The following is a 23,613-nucleotide window of genomic DNA, read 5'->3' on the forward strand; positions in this document are numbered from 1 at the left end:
AAGCATCGCCATGTTAATATCGCCAGGACGATCTTTTTAGCCTTTTTCTAAACATTGCAATAACTTTTCATTGACAAATTTTAGAAAGGTTTTGGACGTCAGCGGGAGAGATGAACCCCAAAATGAATTAATACTCCGTATAATTAATAGTCCGACTCGTTCTAATTAGTCTTGGCGTATAATTTTAGAATTTTGGTTACGCACGAGGGAGCGAGTGGACTGTCTTTTATATAAAGGGATGACGCTGTATAATTGTCACTATTAATTCGGTCGTTTGTCACCTGTAGGTTCTGTTTGTTTATAATTGTTGCTGAAGGGTCTGGATCTGTTAAGTGCACTGAAACTTTAGATATGCTTCTGTAAGAAGTGTTTGCAAAACTTTTCTCTAAAGAAAACTAGAAGTACCAGAAGGAACGATGAGCGAAAACATCGCAAAGGAAGAGACTGCAGACAGGGACGCCTCTTCGATGGATGGTGACTCCTGCGAAGATGTGAGGATAGAAATCACCCCGCCTGAAGGAGAGGAAGAAAGAGGACCGACACGTAAACTGGTCGTGTTCCCAATAAAGGAAAAGAGGGTGTCGTATGCTGGACTATCGTCGCTGGACAACATCTCGGAGGACGGGTCGACCACTTCCTCCCGGCACGACCGGAGCCGGAAGACGTCCATGTTCTCCAATCAGCTGACCCAACAGCAGCAGCGAAAGCTTTCTTGTGACCCGTTCCTGCTTGTGAATCAGAGGAAATATTCGGATATTTTAGCACCTACCAGAAAGTTTTCTGGCGTGAACATTCCCCCACCCCTTGTTATACCCAGTCGGAAGGTTTCCATCGAACCGCTTAATTTACCGGGAGTAGCAAAGAAGTATTCAGTGATCTCAATAGGGTCGGACTTTGATGACCAAGATACGTTCGAAACCCTTCCCCATGCGGATCATTACCGACGTGATCTCTATGAAGTGGTCGGGGAGTTACGTCAGAGACCGACGTTGGACGAGCTTCGTGACGATGAAAGGGTAGGTCAGAATTTCTTCTTTTCTGAATTGCATTTAAGTTACGTATTTTTGATAATAGTTAGAAGTATTTAATGAATTTAATATAAAGCCACACCGGGACAAAAAGGTTTAAACATTCATTTTGGCTGTCTGGCGTCACAGCCATTACCGAAAGAATAAATGCCCAGTCTTAAGGGAAAGTAATATGTAAAATATATAATTGACGTTAAAACCGGTTTTGTCTTGTATGGAACTTGAAGTCTAAACATACGATTACGTTCCTAGTTTCTTAGAATTTGGAAGTTCTTTCTTTTTGTTTCTCTTTAAGACTCTTACGGTTTGCAAACGGCTATTTGTCGACATTGGTTGAAAATGTGATTAATCGATTTAAATGCTGCAAACTTTGGAGAAAAAAAACCCATTTAATACGTATAGCCGCCTTGCTGAATAATATGCCCTTGACAAAAATAGCAATTTTACACATGCTACACAGTAAGTATTTGCATACTTGATTAAAAACTGTACTAATACGATTCTACAAAGTATTAATTTTACCCCGTTTGCTATTCCATTCGTTTACCTACCAGGTAGAGTACATTGTGTTTACCTGTAAAAGCAACCATCTTTTTGTATATATATAAAAAAAAATTAAAAATTTTCATTAGGAAAAAACATTTTTTATAAAAATTCTAGATAAACCAATTGCATCTGCCATATATTGCACAAAAACAATGCATCAACACATAACAGAAAACGCATATATGTATATGACAATCAATCTTGTATCATGTATGTGTGTACTTCTCATCTTGCATATCTTATAAAAACTGAATTAATGTCTAATTTTATAAGACGAATAACACATTTTCTTTGTGCATGGACAATTTTTGAATTCATTAATAAAAGAAAGCCTTTTATTTGTTGCAAGCACTTTCTATATATCTATGTGTAGCACATTGAATTAGTCAAAGAAATGTAATGCAAATCTTCATCGAAATACGTAGTTTTCTTTATAGGTATTTTTTTGACATTCAAGCAGTACTTAAATTATTGTTGCACTTTGTAATACATGAACATTCGAACCATGTCCCTCTAAACAAATAAATAATTTCAATCCTAAATATCAGAATAAAAAGTGAAGGGAAAAATAAGGGAGAAATAGACAGTTATATTTGAGAATCATTACTTTTTTACATTTTTTCATTTAGTCATTTCTTCATGTATTCTGAAAATGTGTTATAGTTCTGAAAACATTTTATTTGGAATATGTAGATAAAACGAACACTGCTCTTTAACAAGCAAATAAAACAGTGTGTGTGATTAATTTACTCTTCAATTAATTAACAAACTATGACCATTTACAGCAATAAAAAATGATAGGATATAAGAATGTAGTGAATGATTACTTAGTATACGTTGCTGTTATGAGAAAATGGTTTTAATATTATTCTACGGACACCGCGTTGTCTAAAATTTTTGATTAAAAAAAAAGAATGTTTAACAAGAATGCATATAAACCTGTCTCGCCCCTTACGTAATGCAAATTTGGGCCAAGAGATCAACCTTGTGAAAATCAAGCAAGAACGTTTTGGTATGCATAAAATGGTATAAATATTAATCGAACGACGAAACCGCAATTCCATTCACGTAATTGTGAAAAATCTTAGTCCAACATTTGTTTATACCGCAAACCAAGTCCAGAGTCAGCTGTCTGTGGTTGCAGATGACACATTGTTATGTTCACCTGTAAAGCAGAGTGACATGCTTTGGGAACGTTAACTCCGAACAACATAAATATGCTTGAAGTTCGCGACTTGTAAACAAGTCATGATATACTGCGTTATATTTCTCTGTATATTTAACACTGCGGGTGTTTTTCATAAATTGTAAGTTGTCAGGGAAATATGGTGGTTTTTTGGTCAACCTCTTCTGTAAAAGTAACGTGTGCACAATGTAACATAGCAATTAATTAATGGTGCTACATAGCAAGTGTCAGAAAATACCTCCATCTGCAGAAGAGTTTTTTTTCGTTTGGGCTTGTAATAATGCGCCGATTTAACAAAAATCATGGAAATTTGGAAATCTATAGTTTAAGTCGTTACTATATACAGTGGGGCCTCAGATATCCGGACGCCAGATAACCGGACGCTTCAGTTTACGGACGACATTATTTGGGAACATATTTTTTTTACGTTATTTTGTCTCATTTATCCGGAATTTCGTGTTCCAGATCCGGACGGTCTGTTTTTACCACAAAACACTGATTTGCTACTAATCTTGCTTCATTTAACCGGACGGTAAAATTTAATGATACCCTACTCAGTACAAAAGATTACCCCTGTCAATTAAGTTTCACACCTTTTTTACGTGCCAGACTCTCATGAGTAGCTTGTATTAACACACTGACTTCCCAAATCACTTTCAAAATTTGGAAATTTGCGAACAACAGTGTATCACACACATATCACACTTGGACACAAAGAATTTAGCTAGGTAGATTCGGTTATCATTATTATCCAGTTAATATTTCATGACAAAATAATAAAAAAAAACAGAGTTCTTTATCTCCTAAAAACGTTCATATCAACAGACAACTCTAGCATGTGTTGCTATATGGTATGAAAGGCAAAAAACCCTAGTATCAACACTATCATTATCATTCATGACAACATTAGACACATTTCAGATATCCGGACGCTTCATCTATCCGGACGATTGAACTTGGGAACGAAGGCGTCCGGATAACTGAGGCTCCACTGTATCTACATGTTATAAATTGGCAAAAGTGGATGCATCAATAAGGCATTAATTCAAGCTATAGCGTTTAATAATGTATATTTACTATAGCATATAATAATGTATATTTAGATACTTTAATTTACCATTGTGTTACTACATTAAACTGTGTTCTCGTCTTTTACGTACATACTGCATTCATCAAAGTTTTAGTTCATGTAAATAATGAAAATCATGCTAAAAATTGTAAACATGTACGAGTAAAAATAATGACAGGATAACGTAAAAAATTACTATTTGATTAATAGTGACGTTTCAAATTGCAACGTTTAACTTTACTCGCTGGGTTACAAACGCTTGAATACTTTTCCTTAACCAGGTCTATACAGTATGTGGCACATGCCAAAATACTATAGTAAACAAATATCCGACACTCTCTCTCTCTCTCTCTCTCTCTCTCTCTCTCTCTCTCTCTCTCTCTCTTTCTCTCTCTTTCTCTCTGTCTCTCTCTCTCTCTCTGATTTATTTCAACCTTCGTAAGGTAGATGTCATGCTATCATGAATTAGAACGCCATGAATTAGTATACCTTGAAATGTGTCTGGTTTCCCGCGTCAAGACAATATTTTGACAATCTGCTCTCTGCGTTCCCGTGAATTATGGAGTCACTCCATGTCAGATACCATGAATCAATGACAAAAGTATCCAACTGTTTCACTTTTCCCCAGTTTGATTTATAGGGGAAAAAAGAACATAGTTTGAGGGACAGAGTTTGCGTTTGGGTTTTTTTTTTTTTTTATTTCTAAATGTTTTTTTTTCAAGTATGTTTGTATTTTTACATACTGATACAAAACGCGTTTACAAGAAATTACGCACTTTTGTATATCAGGCAAAAAAATAAAGCATACATTTCCATCTTTTTAAAATTACACTGTACTTTAGTTTTGCAGATAATACTTTGAAAAACAATAAGCGAAGTAATCCCCACAACATGAAACCTGTGAAGATCATACTGAGTAAAAGATAAATATATAAAACTAATACCTACATTTTTATTCATATATACAATAAATATACATTAATTTTGTGTATCATATTTAAAGATTTATATATTAAATTGATATAAACGATAAGCCTTTACGGATTAGACTGGTAATCAAATCTGCATTATACTTACTAGACTTTTGACTCGTGCGTGCACGGGTTGACATTACATATAATATCGGACATTTACGAAATAGATACATCGACACACTGTATTGTTGACATTTACATAACCAAGCTTTAAGCCTACTGTCATGTTGTAAATTTTGAATTTACCGGGTTTACAACATGACAAATTGTCAAGTTGTAAATTTTGTATTTACTGCCACCTGGTAAATTCTATTCTAACTAAGCAGAGTGTAGTGAATTGCAGTGTAATGTTGTAAATTTTGAATTTACCGGGTGGCAGTAAATACAAAATTTACAACATGACAACTTTGTTTAACTTTTTGATGAATAATTAACAAACATTATTAGAATAGGAAATTTCAAAATCGAAAAAAAAGGTGTGAATGAGTTGGTTTGAATATCAAGTTTAAAACAATAACCAAATTAAACTTTCTTCTGTGCAGAAATCAGAGCCCCGCACACCCCTTACCCCGAACAAGCTGTTCGAAGACGAGCTAGAAGATACACAAGCCCCACCCCCGATCCCGAAGAAGGAACCCAGCGAAGCTAACAAATTTGGATGGATACTGGGTGTACTGGTAAGTAAAACTGTACGCGTGAAATATGGCACGCCTAATTCACCAAAATGAGCTAAACATAGTGTAACAGTTGATAATACTTGGTTCATCTACTGTTAACTATAGTTTTTAGCAGTTTATTTGTCTGTAAATAAACGCTTACAATACATTTGCTGATAAATACAAATTCATATCTATAAACTATAATTTACATTTGTTAATTAACTACATGTATAACTAAGAGTTGTTAAAAAAATCTTGTTAGTTTTACATATTGTGAAACTATATTTATCTGATAAACTACTATAGTATCTGCGTTTGTTTTGCCATCGCAAAATATTGTTCGCAGTTTTACGTTTTAGTTTACACTAATCTGAGATATACATGTACTCTGGAATCATTAAATTTCGTGGGAGCCAATTTTCGTGGGTTGCTTAAATTCTACAGGTTCGTGGGGACGTAATTTCGTGTATTCCTTTATAACTACAACAGTAAATATGACTTTATATATCTAACTTATCAATTCGTGGAGGGTGTTAATTTGTGGTTGAGAGGTGCACACGAATTCCACGAAAATTGAGCCACCACGAAATTTAATGATTCCACAGTACATGTAGATGATCGCGTTAACTATTGTTAACAGATGTAAAATAGAGATTAACGTCGTTTAACTACAGTTAACATTCCCTATAAAACAACAGATTACAACCAATAAACCTAGTTTTAGACATTGAAACTATATTTATTTAGCTCATTCTTGTGGATTTGGCGTGTCATAATTAGCTACCTGTTTCACGCAGACATGTCATGTGACTGATTAATTTAGGTAATTATTGTTCGTTAGGACGCCACTCGGCTTTCTATTGTTTGCTAATTGAAAATAGACACAATTCCGTAAATTGTTACAGTTAAGTTTTGAAATCTTTGATTTTAAACTTTTAATGTAACACATGTAATAGTTATTTGTTTTTCAGAAACATTTCAAAAAGACCTTGGACTTTTTATTAGGACGTAACTATCTATTTCTTGCGTTAAAATGCATAAAAATGATGATTGCTTCAAGCAAAATACACCGATTGCGTAGGTCTTAGCTCAATGAGAAGCAAGCAATGAAATAAACAGGCTTTCGTCAAAATGCTGTTTTACAAAACTACCCAAAGTCCAAGCTCTTGTTAAAATGGTTCTTAACTGTTACAAAGACTGAATGCTTCAGTATTCTCTTAAATGGAAAAAAAAGAAAAAAACTTTTAAAAACGTTTCAATTTTGCAAATCAAACAATTGTTCTGTTTCATTTTATGATTGCTTAATCAGGTACGATGCTTGCTAAACATCTTCGGGGTGATGTTGTTCCTGCGCCTGACGTGGATTACGGGGCAGGCTGGGATAGGCCTAACCTCTGTCATCATTCTGCTGTCCTCTGTCGTTACCACCATAACAACCGTCTCCATGTCCGCTATCTGTACCAACGGAGAAGTCAAAGGAGGTAAATCACTCCTACAATCTTGTCCCTGATTGGTTGAATCCAAGGGACTATGTTCGTTTGGACACAAGGAGAAAATTGTACGGCTCCAAAAATAAACCCCTCAACCCCCCCCCCCCCCCCCCCCCCCCCCAAAAAGAAAAAAAAAACAAAAAACAAAAAAAAACCCTCGTTTCTAGCAACAGGCAAGTGAGTTTTTTTTTTAATTTGGTTTTTATTATCGAAATATATTCAACAGGGAAGATTAATAAGGGAAGCATAGTTTATAATACATGTTTTTCTGAAGAAATTTTGTATTTTTTTAAATTCATTATAATTATATACTTGAAAGTAATAATATTTCTACGGGCAATGTATTTGATTGGTAAACGACTTCAAATTTCTACGCGGGTTACTATGATTAAGAGTAATGGCATTGAACAGTACATGAACTATACATGTATGTATTAAGCCATAGGGACTTTGGTACAGTACATTACGACAAAAACAGTTTTCGTTAGACTTTTGATTAGTTTCTTTATAACTAGATTGGAACCCATGTAAATACATGTACATGTATACAGCCATGTACTACCTCACTAGTGACGAACTATAATTATACAGCTTGAGAGGATTATGTGGTTAGGTATATATTTCTTGTACCAAAACTTTACTACAATATTTTTAAAACATAACAAGAAAAAAAAGATCGAAATAGTTTCATGCTGATTACTTTAATTAATTAAGATAATTCAACGAAGTATATTTGTATTATATACATTTTGTATATAAAGATACCTAAGATCATCCTTTTCTACCAATTCTGACTGACGCAGATGAGTGAAAAATAACACATTTTTTCATTTCATTTATAAACACTTCCATATTTACCGTAGGTTTGTCAAATCAAAAGGGCCGATCTTACAATTTCAAGAAATATGGGTACAGTTTGTTGTTGTAATACAATGGTCTTTCGTCCATTTTCCTCTAGGTGGTGCTTATTACATGATATCCAGGAGTCTGGGACCGGAGTTTGGTGGTTCTATAGGGGTGGTATTCTCTCTCGCTAATGCCATTGGAGCCGCTATGTACATTGTCGGTTTTGCAGAAACTGTTCAAGCTCTAATGTTCGTAAGTATAGTGTACTATAATATACATGCATTATATAATTATATAACTAGTATTTCAGTAACGGATTTTTGCACGTTAAAATGTCTAAGAAAAATAAAACCCTTTAAATTTTTTTGCTCTAGATTTAATATAATTTTCGTATATGGTTGAACATGATATGGAACTCTCATCTATACATAAGCGTGTAGGTAACACTGTTATATTTACATTTTCCAGTGTCTTTGCCTTTGATAACACTACGTATCGGTTTTGTACTATAAAACCCATAACTTCAAATGACGTATAATTGAGGCGCCAGCGGGGTTTGCTTATTTATATTTAAATATTTGATCGTACAATGGCATAACATTATTTAAATATAAGTAATAAGGAATCATTCTTTAAATATTATGAGACGATAATTTCGGTCGGGGCGTGATCAAATCTATCATAAAGCCCTTCTGGCTTTATTGGATTTAATCACGCCCCGACCGAAATTATAACCTCATAATACCGAAAGAATGATTCCTTATTACTTAGATATCTACCTCTATTTGTACAGGAGCACGGGGCAGTGATCACTGGGCACGCTCTGAACGACGTACGCATCATTGGGACCGCCACCAGCGTTCTTCTGATCGCTGTTGTCATCATCGGCATGGACTGGGAGGCCAAGGTGGGATGGGCTGTTTTGTTTACATTTATTATTCTCATTTTTTATCGCAGTACTATTCATTCTCATCACCAGAATAATCATCATCGAATAACACATCATCATTTTCATCATAACAACGTCTATCACCACCACCATCATCATCATCATCATCATTGACATCATCCTCATCTCATTAAAATTACCATCGTTATCAATATTTTTTCCCAATGATGAACTTTTTCATTTTGATACTCATTATATATGTAATCACACTCATCGCCTTCATCCATACCAAAGTCATCATCATCACCTCTTATTCTCCAAAGCGCAATATTAATAAAAACAATCCATGTAATATATCCTATCACTGGTTTGTTTATTTCAACTTGTAAACAATGTTTCAGCATTTTTAGAAAACGAGGCAGACGTACTGTTATTGTCATATTGTTTTTCTCAACGCGATTTCTTTTGAAAACAGCATTTAGTATGTTTTAATATCCTTGACAGTAGTAAAAAGAAAATGATGAACCCATTAAGTACTGCAATAGATATTTTATGTCTTTTGAGGGACTGAGTTTCCTGGAATACCGCTTCATTAATTAGTTCTAAATCATAATTTGATAAAAAAAAATTGTATCATGTAGGATGCAATTAGCGTACGCCTTCAACATTACAGACAAGTTTTTGTGTTTTTAAATGTCTAATACTGCAGAGTGCAGACAGCAGACATGAAATGAAATAGTACTTGTCTATTATATAGTGTACGTACATGTACTTTAAGTTTTTTGGTAATAAAATTTTTTCTATTAAATTGTTGAATCTCGATATTCATTCAGGCGCAGATTGGATTGCTTGTGATATTGACGATCGCCATCATAAATTATTTTGTTGGAACCTTCATACCAGCATCAGCCGAAAAACAGTGGAAAGGAATTGTGGGATATAATGGTAGGAAACTGTGCCCATCTATTTCAACAATAGGGTCACTATACTCGTAATTGAATTAATGAACGTTCTATATTCTAAAATTCATGGTTGAGGATGTGGTATGCATCAATCAATATTCGCGACGGAGACTTAATGAGAGTGAACTTCTAGATTATTTATCGAATACGTAAATCGAACACATAATTAATAATGCTTGTCAGCAACATATATAATTTCTAGATCTATTAATTTGTTTGTGTCAGTGAGAGTTAAATATAATTATAAAGTCACGGTCTTTAAGTTTTATATGATAACAAAGCAATACTGTATGCGTTTATGCATTTGATACAGCCGATGTCTTCGTTACCAACTTTGGTCCGGATTTTAGACAAGGGGAGTCATTCTTTTCCGTCTTTGCCATATTTTTCCCTGCAGCCACCGGTATTTTAGCTGGGGCCAATATTTCTGGCGATCTTAAGGTATATAGTTTTTACTTTAGCAATGACTTTCATATCAGCATTGAAATTGCAAGCAATTGTTGATATTTTCCATAAATTAAACATTAAGAATTCTTATAAAATTTATAAATTTGTATCCACTATTCATGACAAAATTAATTCTATTGGACACTGCTACCTGATTAAAGTTCTTTACTTCGGACGCTTTGCACCAACGACCTATTCTTAAATTTGTCTCCCCCAAGTACATACTCGATTGCAGTTGCCATTTTTAGACTGTATTGTTCTCCTTTAAAAAAGAGCTGTTTAAAAATGTGTCCATTTTTAGACTGTATTATTCTCCTTTAAAAGGAGAGCTCTTTATCAAAATACACGTATAGACAAATACCCAAATTTTAAGACATTATTAAATACAGGATCCACAAATGGCCATACCGAAGGGGACAATCCTGGCCATCATTATCACAACGATAGTGTACCTCGCCATAGCATGGACCAGCGGCGCAGGCGTGGTCCGAGAGGCTGTGGGGGCCCAAGTCCTGGATTTTCTCTTTGATCCATCCACGAATACAACCCTGCAGCCAACACTGGAACTCATACAGGACTGTCAGAGATTCAACATGACGTGTAAAGGGGGACTGTTGCCTGACAAGGGGGTACGATAGAGTTTAAGTACCATATACTACAGTATAGTATTGGTGTGCATATTTTTCAGCCCAAACTTGTCCCCAAGGGGCTTGTAAAATAATTTCCTTATTGAAATTGGTTCACAAAATAGTGTTAATGCTAGGCCACTATCACTCATCGAGCATTGCGATCAACTTGGGATAAATCAATTTAGAAGATCTTTCAAATAATTCCTATGAGGATTGAACGTTCTAACCTAATCAAATCCTACTAAAGTTAACAAGGGCTTAGTTTGAGGCCATACAATTAACAGCACGTATTTTTTGGATTTGAAAATTCAGTAGTGTTCCGTTTACGTTTCACTGTAATTTCGGGCCGCCGGAAGGCGGTCCGTTATTTGATATACATTTATTTAGATATTGTTACTGCGTTTCTGCGGGATAGTTCTTGTTTCATAGAATTAATATTATGCTTATTTTTTATGAATTAAAAGTAAATTTGCATGTAGAAATATGTGTTATGCCTTTTAAAAAATATCACACATTTTTTGTTTTACTCGTAAATGAAAAATAGGTCATACTTAGTGAATTGTCGTGTTTGGCGCGTTTTTATCGAGACTATAATCTATTCGGAAAATTTCGGAGTTCGCGGGCATGCGATATGTAGAAAGTCACTTGTCTGTACTGCATACGATATGACGTCATAATTAACTTTGACGTCACGATCTGCATTCCTGTCGATAGTTCTCAGGGAATGTATCTTAACGTTAAAAGTGAATTATATCAAACCAGTATAATACCGCATGTTTCCTTTATATAGATGCTGCAGTTAATTCTAGACGTACAGAAATCATTCATATTAAAAACCAGTATCAAATAATCGGCAGTTTTAAAGCTTCGTTTTAAGTAAAAGACTATTTATAAACTAGTGGTTTGGAGACTCTCCCTGCTACGTGTAAACAACTGAATGAAGAAATTTTAATGCATGAAAAACCAGCTTGGCGCAGGTGAAAGATCAACACAATTTTAGAATATTTTACGTAAAATTGGTAGAGAATATAAGTACCAATGTGAATCGTGCTGCGGAAACCTACGGATTTACCCCAATTTTTTGTAAATCGCTTTTGATTAGTAAAAATGTGCATTATTTTGATGATTTTGTGGAATGTTTCAACAATATCTTCTATAAACGAAATATCTATTTCTTTCCCAAGTAAGAACTTCAAAGTTTATGACTTAACAAAGAATTTTTCTTAAAAATATGTATGATTTAGTGTCATTAATCACCTGCGCCGATGCGTTTTAACTAGATCATTTGCAATATTAGGATTAGCCTGTCACGTGATTACGAAGTACATATGACGTCACAAAAATGCATCAAATATAATGTTTAACATCGATGTCAATAAATGTAACATAGATTTAAAGAAATACTCCCGGTAAAATTATTTTTGCCATGAATCAAATAATATCGTTTTCCAGCCGTATTTTAGCATCGGGACGCCTTAACAATGCTGCGTTCTTCATTCTTTTCAAAACAATGCATCGGGATCGGTATGCGGGACATACTAAAAACCTGAAATACTAACGACCTAAAATGTCATTAAATTTTATATATTTACATTCTACTGTGTTTTTCCATTAAATTCCGTGATGTTTAAATGCCTCTAAATGCAACAAGTAGTCAAAGGTCAAATTGACGAGTTTTATTATGACGTCACAAACGTTGAACGCTGTAAACTGCAACGTCACAAGCGAAAATCAAAGTTCACGCTTGTGGCTGTTACTGTGGCTCTTCCATTAATGTTAACTTACCCTTAGGATAAGATCGGAATTTTAAGGTATAATTCACATTTGCAGACAAGGCAAGAAGCATGATTTTTTGAAGTATACACTCTCATAACTGCCGCGGTGTGTGCATACAAAAAATAATTTGAATTGACTGAAAAATTTGAACTAATCCATTTCTTTTTTATCACGTGGTCCCTTGAAATCATATTAAACTAATACATTAAGTTTTTATTCAATACGATGCAACAACAAAAAAACCAAAATGGTTTGCAATACATAATCTCCAAGAGAAAAATGATGAATTGAACTTTGTACATGTATTAGAGTAATGTACAAATCAATGTGTTCTCCATTACTTCATCAGTTCCATCTTCGCTGGCCAAGGGTTTACGATCCGCTTCTCTCCTCTACAACGTTGTAAAGGAAAGAAGCGGATTGTAAACCCTTGGCTAGCGAAGATGCATCAGTTCATATATACTCTGGCAATGATCATAAAAATACCGTTAGATATGCTTACAGTAACTCGATTCTTTATGATGATAGTAAAATGTTAAACTTCAAAACAAATTGCTGAAAGTATATTAAAATTTACCATTAAAATTAGTACAAGCAACTCTCTTTTTTTCTTTGTGGTGTGTGTTTATGTTAACAACCAATGATTCATACAACAATTATATTTTTTGCGGCCCTTTTGACGCTTGCGTCAATATGATTTCTTGTTTCCTATTGATAACCAGATGTGAACGTGAACTCTAAGCTTTCATTTGTAGGCTATTGGAATCGCCTCAGCATTCGAACCTCTTATTTTGGCGGGTATTTTCTCGGCAACGCTGTCCTCAGCTCTTGCCAGCATGGTCGGGGCTCCAAAAGTTTTCCAGGTATCTTCATTGTCTTCTTTTTCTGCTGCTGGAATCTATATTGCATAAAAATACAACAATTTCCGCCAAAATCCCAAACGTCTATGTTTTTAAATTCAGGCTCTCGGTAAAGACAAGCTCTTCCCTTTTCTGAAATTCTTCGCCAAGGGATATGGTAAAGGCGATGAACCAAGACGGGGGTATATTCTGACCTTCTTTATCTGTGTGGCTATGGTGTGTATTGGTGAGTTGATTTCAAAATCGAAAAATTCAGGTACTCTGAACCAACAAAAAGAGAGATAACTCATACAGGATTTTTTTTCTGTTTCTATATAGTTGGAAGTTTTACGTAGTGCTATAATGATTTTACGTTTTTATCAATGGGAGAGGGGAGTTCTCTCGTTGAAAAAAATAATTTCTTACGGAAAAAAATAAATTTGAATTCAGAAATTGGATTTTTATATTCTTCCATACAGTTGTATTTTTTAAAATAAAAAAAATGTATGTGTCTTTAACTACAGGCGAATTGGATTTGATTGCACCAATTATTTCCAATTTCTTCTTGATGGCCTATGCTCTCATCAACTATTCCTGTTTTGACGCTTCACTCGCGGACTCCCCAGGATTCAGACCCAGTTTTAAGTATTACAATATGTGGATCAGTTTTGTTGGAGCTCTTCTGTGTATCGCAGTCATGTTTTTGATAAACTGGTGGGCGGCCCTCATAACGTTTGTTGTCGTGGGATCTCTCTATCTTTACGTCCGAACCAAAAAACCTGGTAATTTATTTGTTTTTTGTTTACATTTTTCAAATTTAAACATACAAAAATTTCAATTAACATTATGTCAATTTATTAAACATTTTTAATCACTCTCTTTCCATACCACTTTCACTCACGCACTCATTCAGAAATCAAAAGTAAATGAGGCTGTATATTGAAATAGATAAAAAAACATAAAGAAAATAAGGGAAAGAATATGGTAATTGTTTTTTTTTTTATCAAGGCACATCGTTATTTTGAAAAAAGGGATAACTCTTATAAGCATTACCATTATCGTTACAAAATAAGAAATTCAAATGATATTGAAAGAGGTACAGGGATACAAATGCTTCCCTAAATCTGCATGTTCATGTTTTCATGTGGAAAATTAAACATATCCACATTTTGTAAAATAATAGTTTGTGTACTTAAAGCATTGAGTTTGGTCCAATTTTTTTTTTGGTAGACGTGAATTGGGGATCGTCAACACAAGCCCACGTCTATAAGGAGGCACTCCAACGCACCCTGCGTCTTGTTAAGATAGAGGAGCACGTGAAGAATTTCAGGTAAAAAATTAATATTTTTTTCTTTTTAAGTACCATGATCTGAGTAATTCAAAACTTCATTCGAAAACAAAATGCAATAAAGATAAAGTTTTATACAACATTGAGCTGATTTTCAACAAATATTTGCAAACATCTTTAAGTCTATTATAATTAACACCACATGAAGCCAGAGATTAAAATTGAAAAGTAAAAATCTTCATTTGACATCACTGGAGCCTGAGAAATTTTAAATCTTTATTTAATTGAATTCTTATTTTATTAAAAGGGAACGTCTTCTATAGAACACACAACATGAGATTATTTCGGATTGAAATGTGTTTAAAACTCTTATTAAGTGTCAATGTTATAAATGTAATAGAAATGGATAAAATATGAAGCATTTTATTAAATTTGAAAAATGGCTCGTATATCTTTGTAAATTTTGCACGGCCCACGGATGTAATTGATGATTTTCGTATGGATTTGGGAATACAATTTTAAATTTCAGGTCTTTACTTGTTTGCAGTATATATTAATTGAAAGGGAGAAAAGGGGACATATTATTGACTTTAACTTTCTAAATAGCCACAACGAAACATTACAATTAAAAGCACTGTGTCTGTGATCAAATTTGGAAAAGAGATTAAGCATGTCACCAAATCGAAACCCACACCCTTTCCCCCCAAAATACAATTTAACAGAACAAATATAAAACAATCTTAGTGAATATCATTTTAATTTTCGTTTTATTCCCTTCAGACCCCAAATCCTGGTTTTGTCCGGATACCCACGAAACAGACCTGCCCTGATAGACTTTGCTTCCAGCATCACAAAGAAACAAAGCCTTCTCATAACAGGTCACGTGTTCACAGTGAGTACAAAATCAAAATTTACTGACACTGAATATATCATATCTTTATTTCATTAAGAAATAAATAATTATCAATTAGAATACACAATATTTCCTAGATATAGCATGTATTGTGAATAATTATTTCTGACAGACATATTCTACTAGATGCTTATTGTTGGTTTTCTTGAGTTTCTAGGGTGAGATGTCTGATCATGTGAAGAACCTACGATCTCACGGCGCATACAAGTGGTTTGAGAGCCGAAAAATCAAGGCGTTTTATAATGCAGTAGTTACGCCAACTCTTCGAATTGGAACTCAAGTGCTTCTCCAGGTATTAATACATTTATTAATTACAGAATCTAATAAAGGGCTAACGCAAAATCGCATAATGGAGTTTAGTTGAACGCACTGCTACATGTACATGTAGTATTTACATTTAAGAACAGAAAAATAAAACGCATTTAGGGCGTTGTTCAGGTGGCTCAACACACTATTTGATGGACCTATCAAGAACTGAAAAATGATTTCACAAAACTCTGATGTAAGCTCTATTATTTCATATGCTTGGGTTTTTCAATTAAGAAAGAGACACTGGAAAAAATTGTTCCTGGTGCAAAGAAGGCATTTTAGAGCCTAAAATTTTGTATCAATCAATGCATCATAAAATTATAGATGCAATAATACATATCAAGAGGGTTAAGTAATTTCTTTAATTTTTAAGATTAAAATAAATATTTTTAAAAATGGAAATCTTAATTTGTTTTTAAGTAATGTAGGAAAACTCCGTGTATAACATCGATTAAATAGTTAGTGTACATGGGTTAAAGTTACCTCTTTGTTGAGTGTGTTAGAATTAGAGTTTTTTATTTTTTACCTTTTTTTCAATTCCAGGCTCTTGGTATCGGCAAACTCCGACCCAATACACTGTTCTTGGGTTACAAGTCGAACTGGCGGAAGTCCGAACCCGAGGATTTAGAAGACTATTTCAATATCATTGAGTTAGTACCCGGTATTCTGTAAAATTAATGGGAACAATTTAAGAAAAGTTGTGTTATAATGTTAATACTTCAGACATATACTGCAGTAGTTATAAAAAAATCTTATCAACTGTATTAAAGAAGAAATAGATTAAACAAATTGTCTGAAATAACTTTCCTACGGCAAAATATTTTTCATAGACACGCAGCAATATTGGGTTGGGGGGGGGGTGCTTTCCACCTTCTGCTTTATCCTATAAATTGGTATATCCCATGTAGAACCTTAGTTTGTTGCAAGAGCGATGACTCTTGATATTACTTTTTATTGGACATAAAAACCAAAATGTTGAATTTACCCTAACAGATTTATATTTTTTTTTCTTATCTTATTTATGAAAAGACACTTATTAAGGAGGGTGGATGGTCGAAAAATTTGCTATCAGATCTTCCTTAAATTAAAGATATGCTGTCTTTAGCTATATACTATTATTTGGTAAAGAAAATACACGTACACATGTATATTTAACATTTTAAATTTGGTAATTTTACTATATTCTTGTATAGGGCTCTCCTATCAAAGGAGATCAATACAGTTTAAAAATGGCCACGACCATTGAGCCCTCTTAAAATTAATTATTCATTTAGGAATTGAAAAAAAAATCAGATTTTGGCATCCATTCTTAAGTTGTAAATGCACTTTTTCCGTCGTCTTTTTTTTAAAGTAACTTTATTCCATACAAACCTACTTATTTCGCAATCGTTTTATAGAGATGCGTTCGATTTGAAATACGGGGTGGGTATTCTGAGAATTCCGGAAGGACTGGATATTAACAAGATTCCCGACGAAAGCGAGACAAATGATGATGACGACGACGATTCCGACAGAGAAGAACATTATGATGACTCGGACGAGGAGGAAGGTGGGTGATGGTGTCCATCTTTGGCATTTTTTCTTTTCAATTAGAGTTTCCCTTCCTCTTTTATAACAAAACATTATTCATTCAATGGTCGAAATATTTACAAACTGTCATTTTGTTCTTCTGACAGCATGCTTCAATTTTATGACGAAAAAAAATTTCAATAGGAGTGACTATCAATAATTGCAATTTTTTCAGTTATTTTCAATAATCGAATTCAAATATGTCACTTTGAAGGGTAAACTATTCCAACAGCGAATTGATAATTTATCTATAATTCAGAGTTTTTTTAAGGCAATTACGAAAGAATTTCTTTTAAAGATGAAAATGGTGATAAAACAAAGCAGCATGGGTCTTCTCATCCAGATGAGAGAAAAGTATCCGGGGGATCATACAAGTATGTAATGTTGTTTCTCCTCCCATAATGGTACTTTTCTGTACACGTCGGGGTTATAATGAGATATATTTTTCATAAGAAGGAGAAGGGTTGTCAAAAAATAATTGTTTGGTTAACAAATTACCAGTTCATGTATTGGCAAATTATTGATATATTTTGAATATTTAATTAAAAGACAAATGTTTGCCTAAATAATCATTCGTCAAATTTCGTTCGTTTTCCAATACAGCTTTAGAGAAGCCTCCAAAGGCGCGGTAGGACCGATAAAACTAAAACGCTTAAATACAGTGGAAGAGGGGACTGAAAACCCAGCGTTTGACTCAGACGCCCCCAACGGCAACACGAAGGGGGTCAGGCCAAAACTCAGAACCATGCTGTCTTCAATGTCCACGGCGACATTGTCCTCCAGATTCCAGGAGGTCCAATATGGCACCATTGATGTTTGGTGGCTCTTCGATGATGGAGGTACAAATTGTGCTTAATGTTCCAAACGTTTGCTTTTATGGATAGCATCATATTCATTAAAATATCATTAAATTTAATATATTTCTTTTGAAGTATTGGATATTTAGTATAAAAACAATTTCAAAATGGTAAATTGTGCATTTTTAAACTACAGGTCTGACGCTTTTGATACCTTACATTTTGTCAAAGAGAAAAATTTGGAAGAACTGTAAATTACGGATATTTTGTGCCGGCACAAAGAAAGGAAACCAGTACCAGGATGAAGTTAGGTAAGGGCACAAAAAATTCAAGGATAGAATCTAATCAATACCCTAAGCAGGGACCATCATGTTTGAATTACTTCGTTTAGATGTAACGCATGTCATATACAATGTAATTTGAACCACACTACTTCGTTTTAGTTTTATGCATGTTATTATAACACATATAATACAATATTAACCCTGTGTCTTTGTTTTTGTTCCGGCAGAATGTCATCTTTACTCACCAAGTTCCGAATAGAATACTCTCAGCTGACTGTTATTCCAGACATGTGGAAAAAGCCAACCCTTACAATGTAAGCAATGCTTAGCCTAGTATTGGGAATGGGACGCCAAATATTCGTTATAATTCAGCAAAGAACGGTTACAAAAGAAAAAATTATTGCTGAATAAAATATTTTTTCTTTTCTTTTTTCCCGATTTTTGAATAAATTAATAAATTGCTCCTCCCAGAATAACTAGCCTATACCGAAATACATGCATGAAAGATATCCCATCTTTGCATCAATTTATTACCAATTTGAAAGTTGAACTACTGTATACAGGGTTATTTTGCCCTTTTCACGTGCAAATGGTTTCGCCCCGTTTTGAATTCGCCCAAACTATTAGGGCTTGTTTTAGAGAGATTATTTGAGACATTAGAATTCGGTCAGTCTTAAATTCGCCTGCTGACAACGAGGCCAAAGGGGCAAAAATAAAGTGGTGGCGAATATTTCCCTGTATTCGGTATTCTTGTTTGCTTTTTGGGCATGATTTCAACAAAAACGTCCCTCAATATTCAACAGGTACAAAGATTTCGAGAGTCTGATACACCAGCACCGTCTGAGACCCCACGAGTCCCCGGATGATTATCCCTGGAAGATCTCAGATGCAGATCTCCTCGCAAACAAACAGAAGGTAATGGGGATCATCCTTTCATGAAATCTTAAATGAGGGTGTTGTTCGAAACATAAAGCGCTATTCAAAGGGAATTTCCCAAAGAACAGCTTACTTAATGTATGAAAAGTCCTCCTCGAAGATCCCTGACTATCATTTGATTGTTGTTGTTTTTTTTAAAAAAAAGGTTTTACTTAAATGCATACTTTTTTAAAACAATTTTATCATCTCATTTCTTTCTCAAAAACTGATTTGAAATTTTTGCTTTACTTGTAAATTTCTTAAAAATCTCATATCCTCTTTCAGAATGTTGTTACTCTTTGAATGTTATTGAGATGTTTTCATTTTATTATTAAAGTCTCTTATTGGTACTCTATGTATTCTACCTGAATTGTAGATATTAAACAAAACCAAATTCCATTAAGGTATTTGAAAAAGAGTTTAACTAATATGACAACACAAGATAACAAAAACAAAATTGTTATACAGTTAAACAGACTCAGATGTTTTGATAAGGATATCTCACGTACTGAGCATAGATAAAAAATCAGCATGCCATCTTTTTATAATATGTAATTTTCATTAAAAAAATACGACATGGTTCTAATTTTGGGAATTTTTCAATTAAAACAGTCAATGTTCAATTGGCAATGGGTCTTTTTACATGACCTGTATTTTCCGTCTCTATTTGACAGATTTACAGAAACATCAAGCTAAAGGAACAACTTTTGATTCATTCTCCGGATGCGTCACTCATTGTCTTGTAAGTACTCTCTGCTCTTTAGAAGTGCAACCAACTGTTAACTACGTATTATCCTCTCAGTTGTAAACTAGAAGAATTTGAAGTCGAAATAAATATCATTTTTTTCTACTTTCACTTTAGAACACTTCCGGTACCAAAGCGAGAAGCGTGTCCAGCAGCGCTATTCATGGCGTGGTTAGAAATGATATCAAGTGGAATGCCACCATTACTGTTCCTGAGAGGAAATCAAGAAAATGTGCTTACCTATTACTCTTAAGTTAGATAATATCGACGATGTGCTTCAATTACATATTGGTGAACTAGAACTATGAATCTTTGACTTGCGTACCGTCACACGTACATGTAAGATTGAGAATTTTGATATGTATATATGTTCAAATAGTTTTTGAAGGTTTTTATCCAAAAATATACCTGTACATATCAGTTTGTAATTTTATATGGATCGAACAGCAGGCAAAAATGGCTCAGTTATATATTACATATGTAATTCTATCCGTTAAAGGTGTATGTACAGATACACAAAGAAAGAAAACATATATCCATGCCAATTGTGCTGCTTATTAATGGTTGTAATTACTGTAATATGTTGAATGATGTAATTTATGACCAATTTACTAGATATTCATGTAATAATATTGGTGGTTGCTGTTGTATTTTTACTTCTGTACGTAAACATTTATCATATACGCTTCACTTTGCACATGTGCCAAATATAGAATTAAAATACAAAAAATCAAAAATATTACATTTAGAAGCTTTAAATTTGTGTTTGTTTTCATTTGTATCTTGTCGAAATTACGTTGCCAATCCAAACTTATTTCTTGTCTGCTTCGGTTAAGAAAAACGACCAGTAATAAACATTAAATAGCAAAAATAGCACAGCATATATTAGAGATGATATCCTATCTATAGTTTCTGGCGTAATGTTAACGTTTTTAGGGTTCCGATGAACTTCGTTGGCATCAGATCCCATCTCAACGACATGGAATCGCTCAGGAGATACTTTACTTTTGGACAGAATTTTCTTCCTTGGTAAATTTTTTGCTTTTATATGGGTTGAGACATTTTTTGTTTCCGAGGAGTTACCCTGAAAATATTAATTTATATACATTTTGAAGATGTAAAGGATATAATTATTCTAAAAGTCAAACTGCATGATACCATTTGAATAGCCGACCTGTTTTGAAAGGTTGGACAATGTAATTTTTTCGGTTAACTTTATTTTAATACCTGTGTTGTCTGCATGGGTTGAACTATAGGGTCATTCACCATTCTCCGTCTATGATAATTGTGAACGATGACAAACTCAAGAAAAGCGAGAGTAATTAGAATCATACACCCAGAATTCCAAGCTTCTATGGCGGCAATGTGGACTTGATCTGGATTAATTATTAGAACAGCTACGCTTTCTGCAACTATAGCAGTCAATGATATGGTCGAGATACGAGTTCTCCCTGAAACCTCTGTGTGGTGAATCCAAAACCCCAACCACGTGATCACAACAATACAGGTGCTAGGTAGGTATACCTGAACTATCATCACTTGATGCTTTCTCTGGACGTGTAAAACCATGTGCACACATGGGACGTTATCCTCTGTCATGTAAATGATTATAATGATTATCATATATTGAAAAAAGTGATTTGTTTCAAAATTTCTTGTTATTAGATTAAAATAAATGTTTTTTAGATTAAAAAAATGCATTACCTACATATGTTTAAATAGAGACCGAAAATTACAAAAGTATCTTTAATTTCAGATCATTGAAATAGAATTCCACAAATAACAAATAATATACAAAATTCATGTATTATAACATTTTTAAAAAATGATACTTTTAAAAACTTAAGAATGCTAAACCCCACCTAGAGGACACAGTTTGGATTCCGTTTTGTGAATTTTGACTGCATAAGTTTCCATGTTTTGGGAATACAGGACAGGATTTACTTGTTTCCAAATCAGTTTCAAATTCTTGGACAAATAGGATGCTAGAAATAAGAATTTTTAGACAAGTCCTTGAGTAGATTTTACATCTCTGTTGGACCGTACATTGTATAACGGATATAAGCACTAATAAATCTTAACAGGTAAGTCGCCCGATCTAAGATATATACATGTATATATACTTTCAATACATCTTTGATTTAACGTTTAAATCACAATGCTACAATGCTACTCATTCATGTTGACTGAAGACAGTTTTATGGTGAATTGATTAAAAATACAACATAATGCAAAGTACATGTAGGTGTTATCACGATTCCTGATCCATAAATAAGTTAAGCATCTACCTTTGTGAGTTGTATATGTACATCAGAAGGGAAGTATAAAAAGGTCCCTTGGTACATTAATTCACTTCGTACGTGTTGAAATGAAAAAAGGTGGTTTAGGCAATGTCTTATTTTAATTTCTTTTTTTTCGAACAAATACGATTTTTTTTTAAATTTTACATAACAATATAGCGGCGGTGAGATTGTGCGGCATAAGAAAACATAAAAACTTTATTTTGTTAAAGTAGGTCTCGTTCGACATGAGATGTAAGATACTTCCAAGGGTGTCATACATTAAATATTTGCAAAATCAACAATTAAAATTGTTCTAAAACAGGATCGTGTATTTCGAACTGTACATGTATATTTGATAACCCTATTTCAATTACAAAGATGTTTTGACTATGGGCCATATAAATGGATTCTCTTTAAATCGAGTAAATCATTCATACCACTTTTGAAATACAAGGAGCACGTCTCGTCTTTTATTGGTAATGCAAACAACTTCACGTCACAATGGAAAATTATAGAGTGGCTGAAACGAAACAAAGTCGCATATTATAAGGATTAATCCGGAAGTACATGTATATCAAAATTTGCCTAATCAAACTTTTAATTCAAATTAATATTTTGATTAAATTTGGTTGAATAAGATATCAATATATATATAACATGAGATATACATGACGTCGCCGAGTTTTTATTTTTGAGTAAATATCATGCTTGAAAATATTTGAAAAAAGCTCCAAACAACACAATATTTTGAAACATATAAAACATAGAAAAATAAAAAAAAAATAGGGAACGTTACCGTCTATTTCGGATAACCAACTTTTTTTCTATATCAAGTAATAAAAAGGCCGGACTTGCGAAATGTGATACAATGCTTCCATTGATTCTATTGATAGAAATAACTGGAAAATGCACTGAAATTGATTCATCAACCGTAAGATGAGAGTGGATGACAGGGTACCCTTAACGTGGTTTCCATATTTTATAAAAACATTTGTCATGTAAATGAATCAAGTCGTGCACTCTAAGGGAAATTAATGTTTAATTCATAATTATGCAACCCGTTTGTCAAAACCCTACAATTTATTACTACATGTATTGACGCTAACAAAAAGGATTTTGTGAATGGAAACATCGACAGTCAGATTTAAAAGAAATTAAAATAGGACACCTT

General features: G+C 33.7%; 2 protein-coding genes across 2 annotated transcripts in view; one reads left to right on the plus strand and one right to left on the minus strand.

The window, feature by feature from the left end:
- LOC105322963 (solute carrier family 12 member 1) lies at positions 1-20,419 on the plus strand. Its single transcript, XM_034468990.2, has 23 exons — positions 1-1,016; positions 5,346-5,480; positions 6,772-6,943; positions 7,911-8,050; positions 8,592-8,705; positions 9,521-9,632; positions 9,963-10,090; positions 10,486-10,725; positions 13,257-13,364; positions 13,464-13,587; positions 13,865-14,122; positions 14,571-14,670; positions 15,409-15,520; positions 15,699-15,833; positions 16,394-16,500; positions 17,248-17,399; positions 17,718-17,793; positions 18,023-18,258; positions 18,413-18,527; positions 18,728-18,814; positions 19,304-19,415; positions 20,090-20,157; positions 20,278-20,419. The coding sequence occupies exons 1-23, from the start codon at positions 417-419 to the stop codon at positions 20,411-20,413; spliced, it is 3,567 nt and encodes a 1,188-aa protein (XP_034324881.2). The 5' UTR covers positions 1-416; the 3' UTR covers positions 20,414-20,419.
- Positions 19,578-23,613, minus strand: part of LOC105322953 (glutamate-gated chloride channel alpha) — an 8,597-nt gene continuing 4,561 nt past the window's right edge. The window contains exons 5-8 of the mRNA XM_020065121.3: positions 22,880-22,962; positions 22,023-22,145; positions 21,388-21,752; positions 19,578-21,244 (exon numbers count right to left, since the gene is read on the minus strand). Coding sequence (XP_019920680.3) covers positions 20,972-21,244; positions 21,388-21,752; positions 22,023-22,145; positions 22,880-22,962 — 844 coding nt within the window. The 3' untranslated portion in view covers positions 19,578-20,971. The remainder of the gene's footprint in view (positions 21,245-21,387; positions 21,753-22,022; positions 22,146-22,879; positions 22,963-23,613) is intronic.

Source organism: Magallana gigas, chromosome 6 (genome assembly GCF_963853765.1).
Source record: "Magallana gigas chromosome 6, xbMagGiga1.1, whole genome shotgun sequence".
NCBI lineage: Eukaryota > Metazoa > Mollusca > Bivalvia > Ostreida > Ostreidae > Magallana > Magallana gigas.

What these genes read in the sequence shown, in the direction of transcription:
- LOC105322963 (XM_034468990.2), top strand. Translation starts at nt 417, where the DNA reads ATGAGCGAAAACATCGCAAAGGAAGAGACTGCAGACAGGGACGCCTCT. An exon ending in GCATGGACTGGGAGGCCAAG is followed by an intron (nt 8,706 to 9,520) that starts GTGGGATGGGCT and finishes ATATTCATTCAG; the next exon opens with GCGCAGATTGGATTGCTTGT. An exon ending in CAGTACCAGGATGAAGTTAG is followed by an intron (nt 18,528 to 18,727) that starts GTAAGGGCACAA and finishes TTGTTCCGGCAG; the next exon opens with AATGTCATCTTTACTCACCA.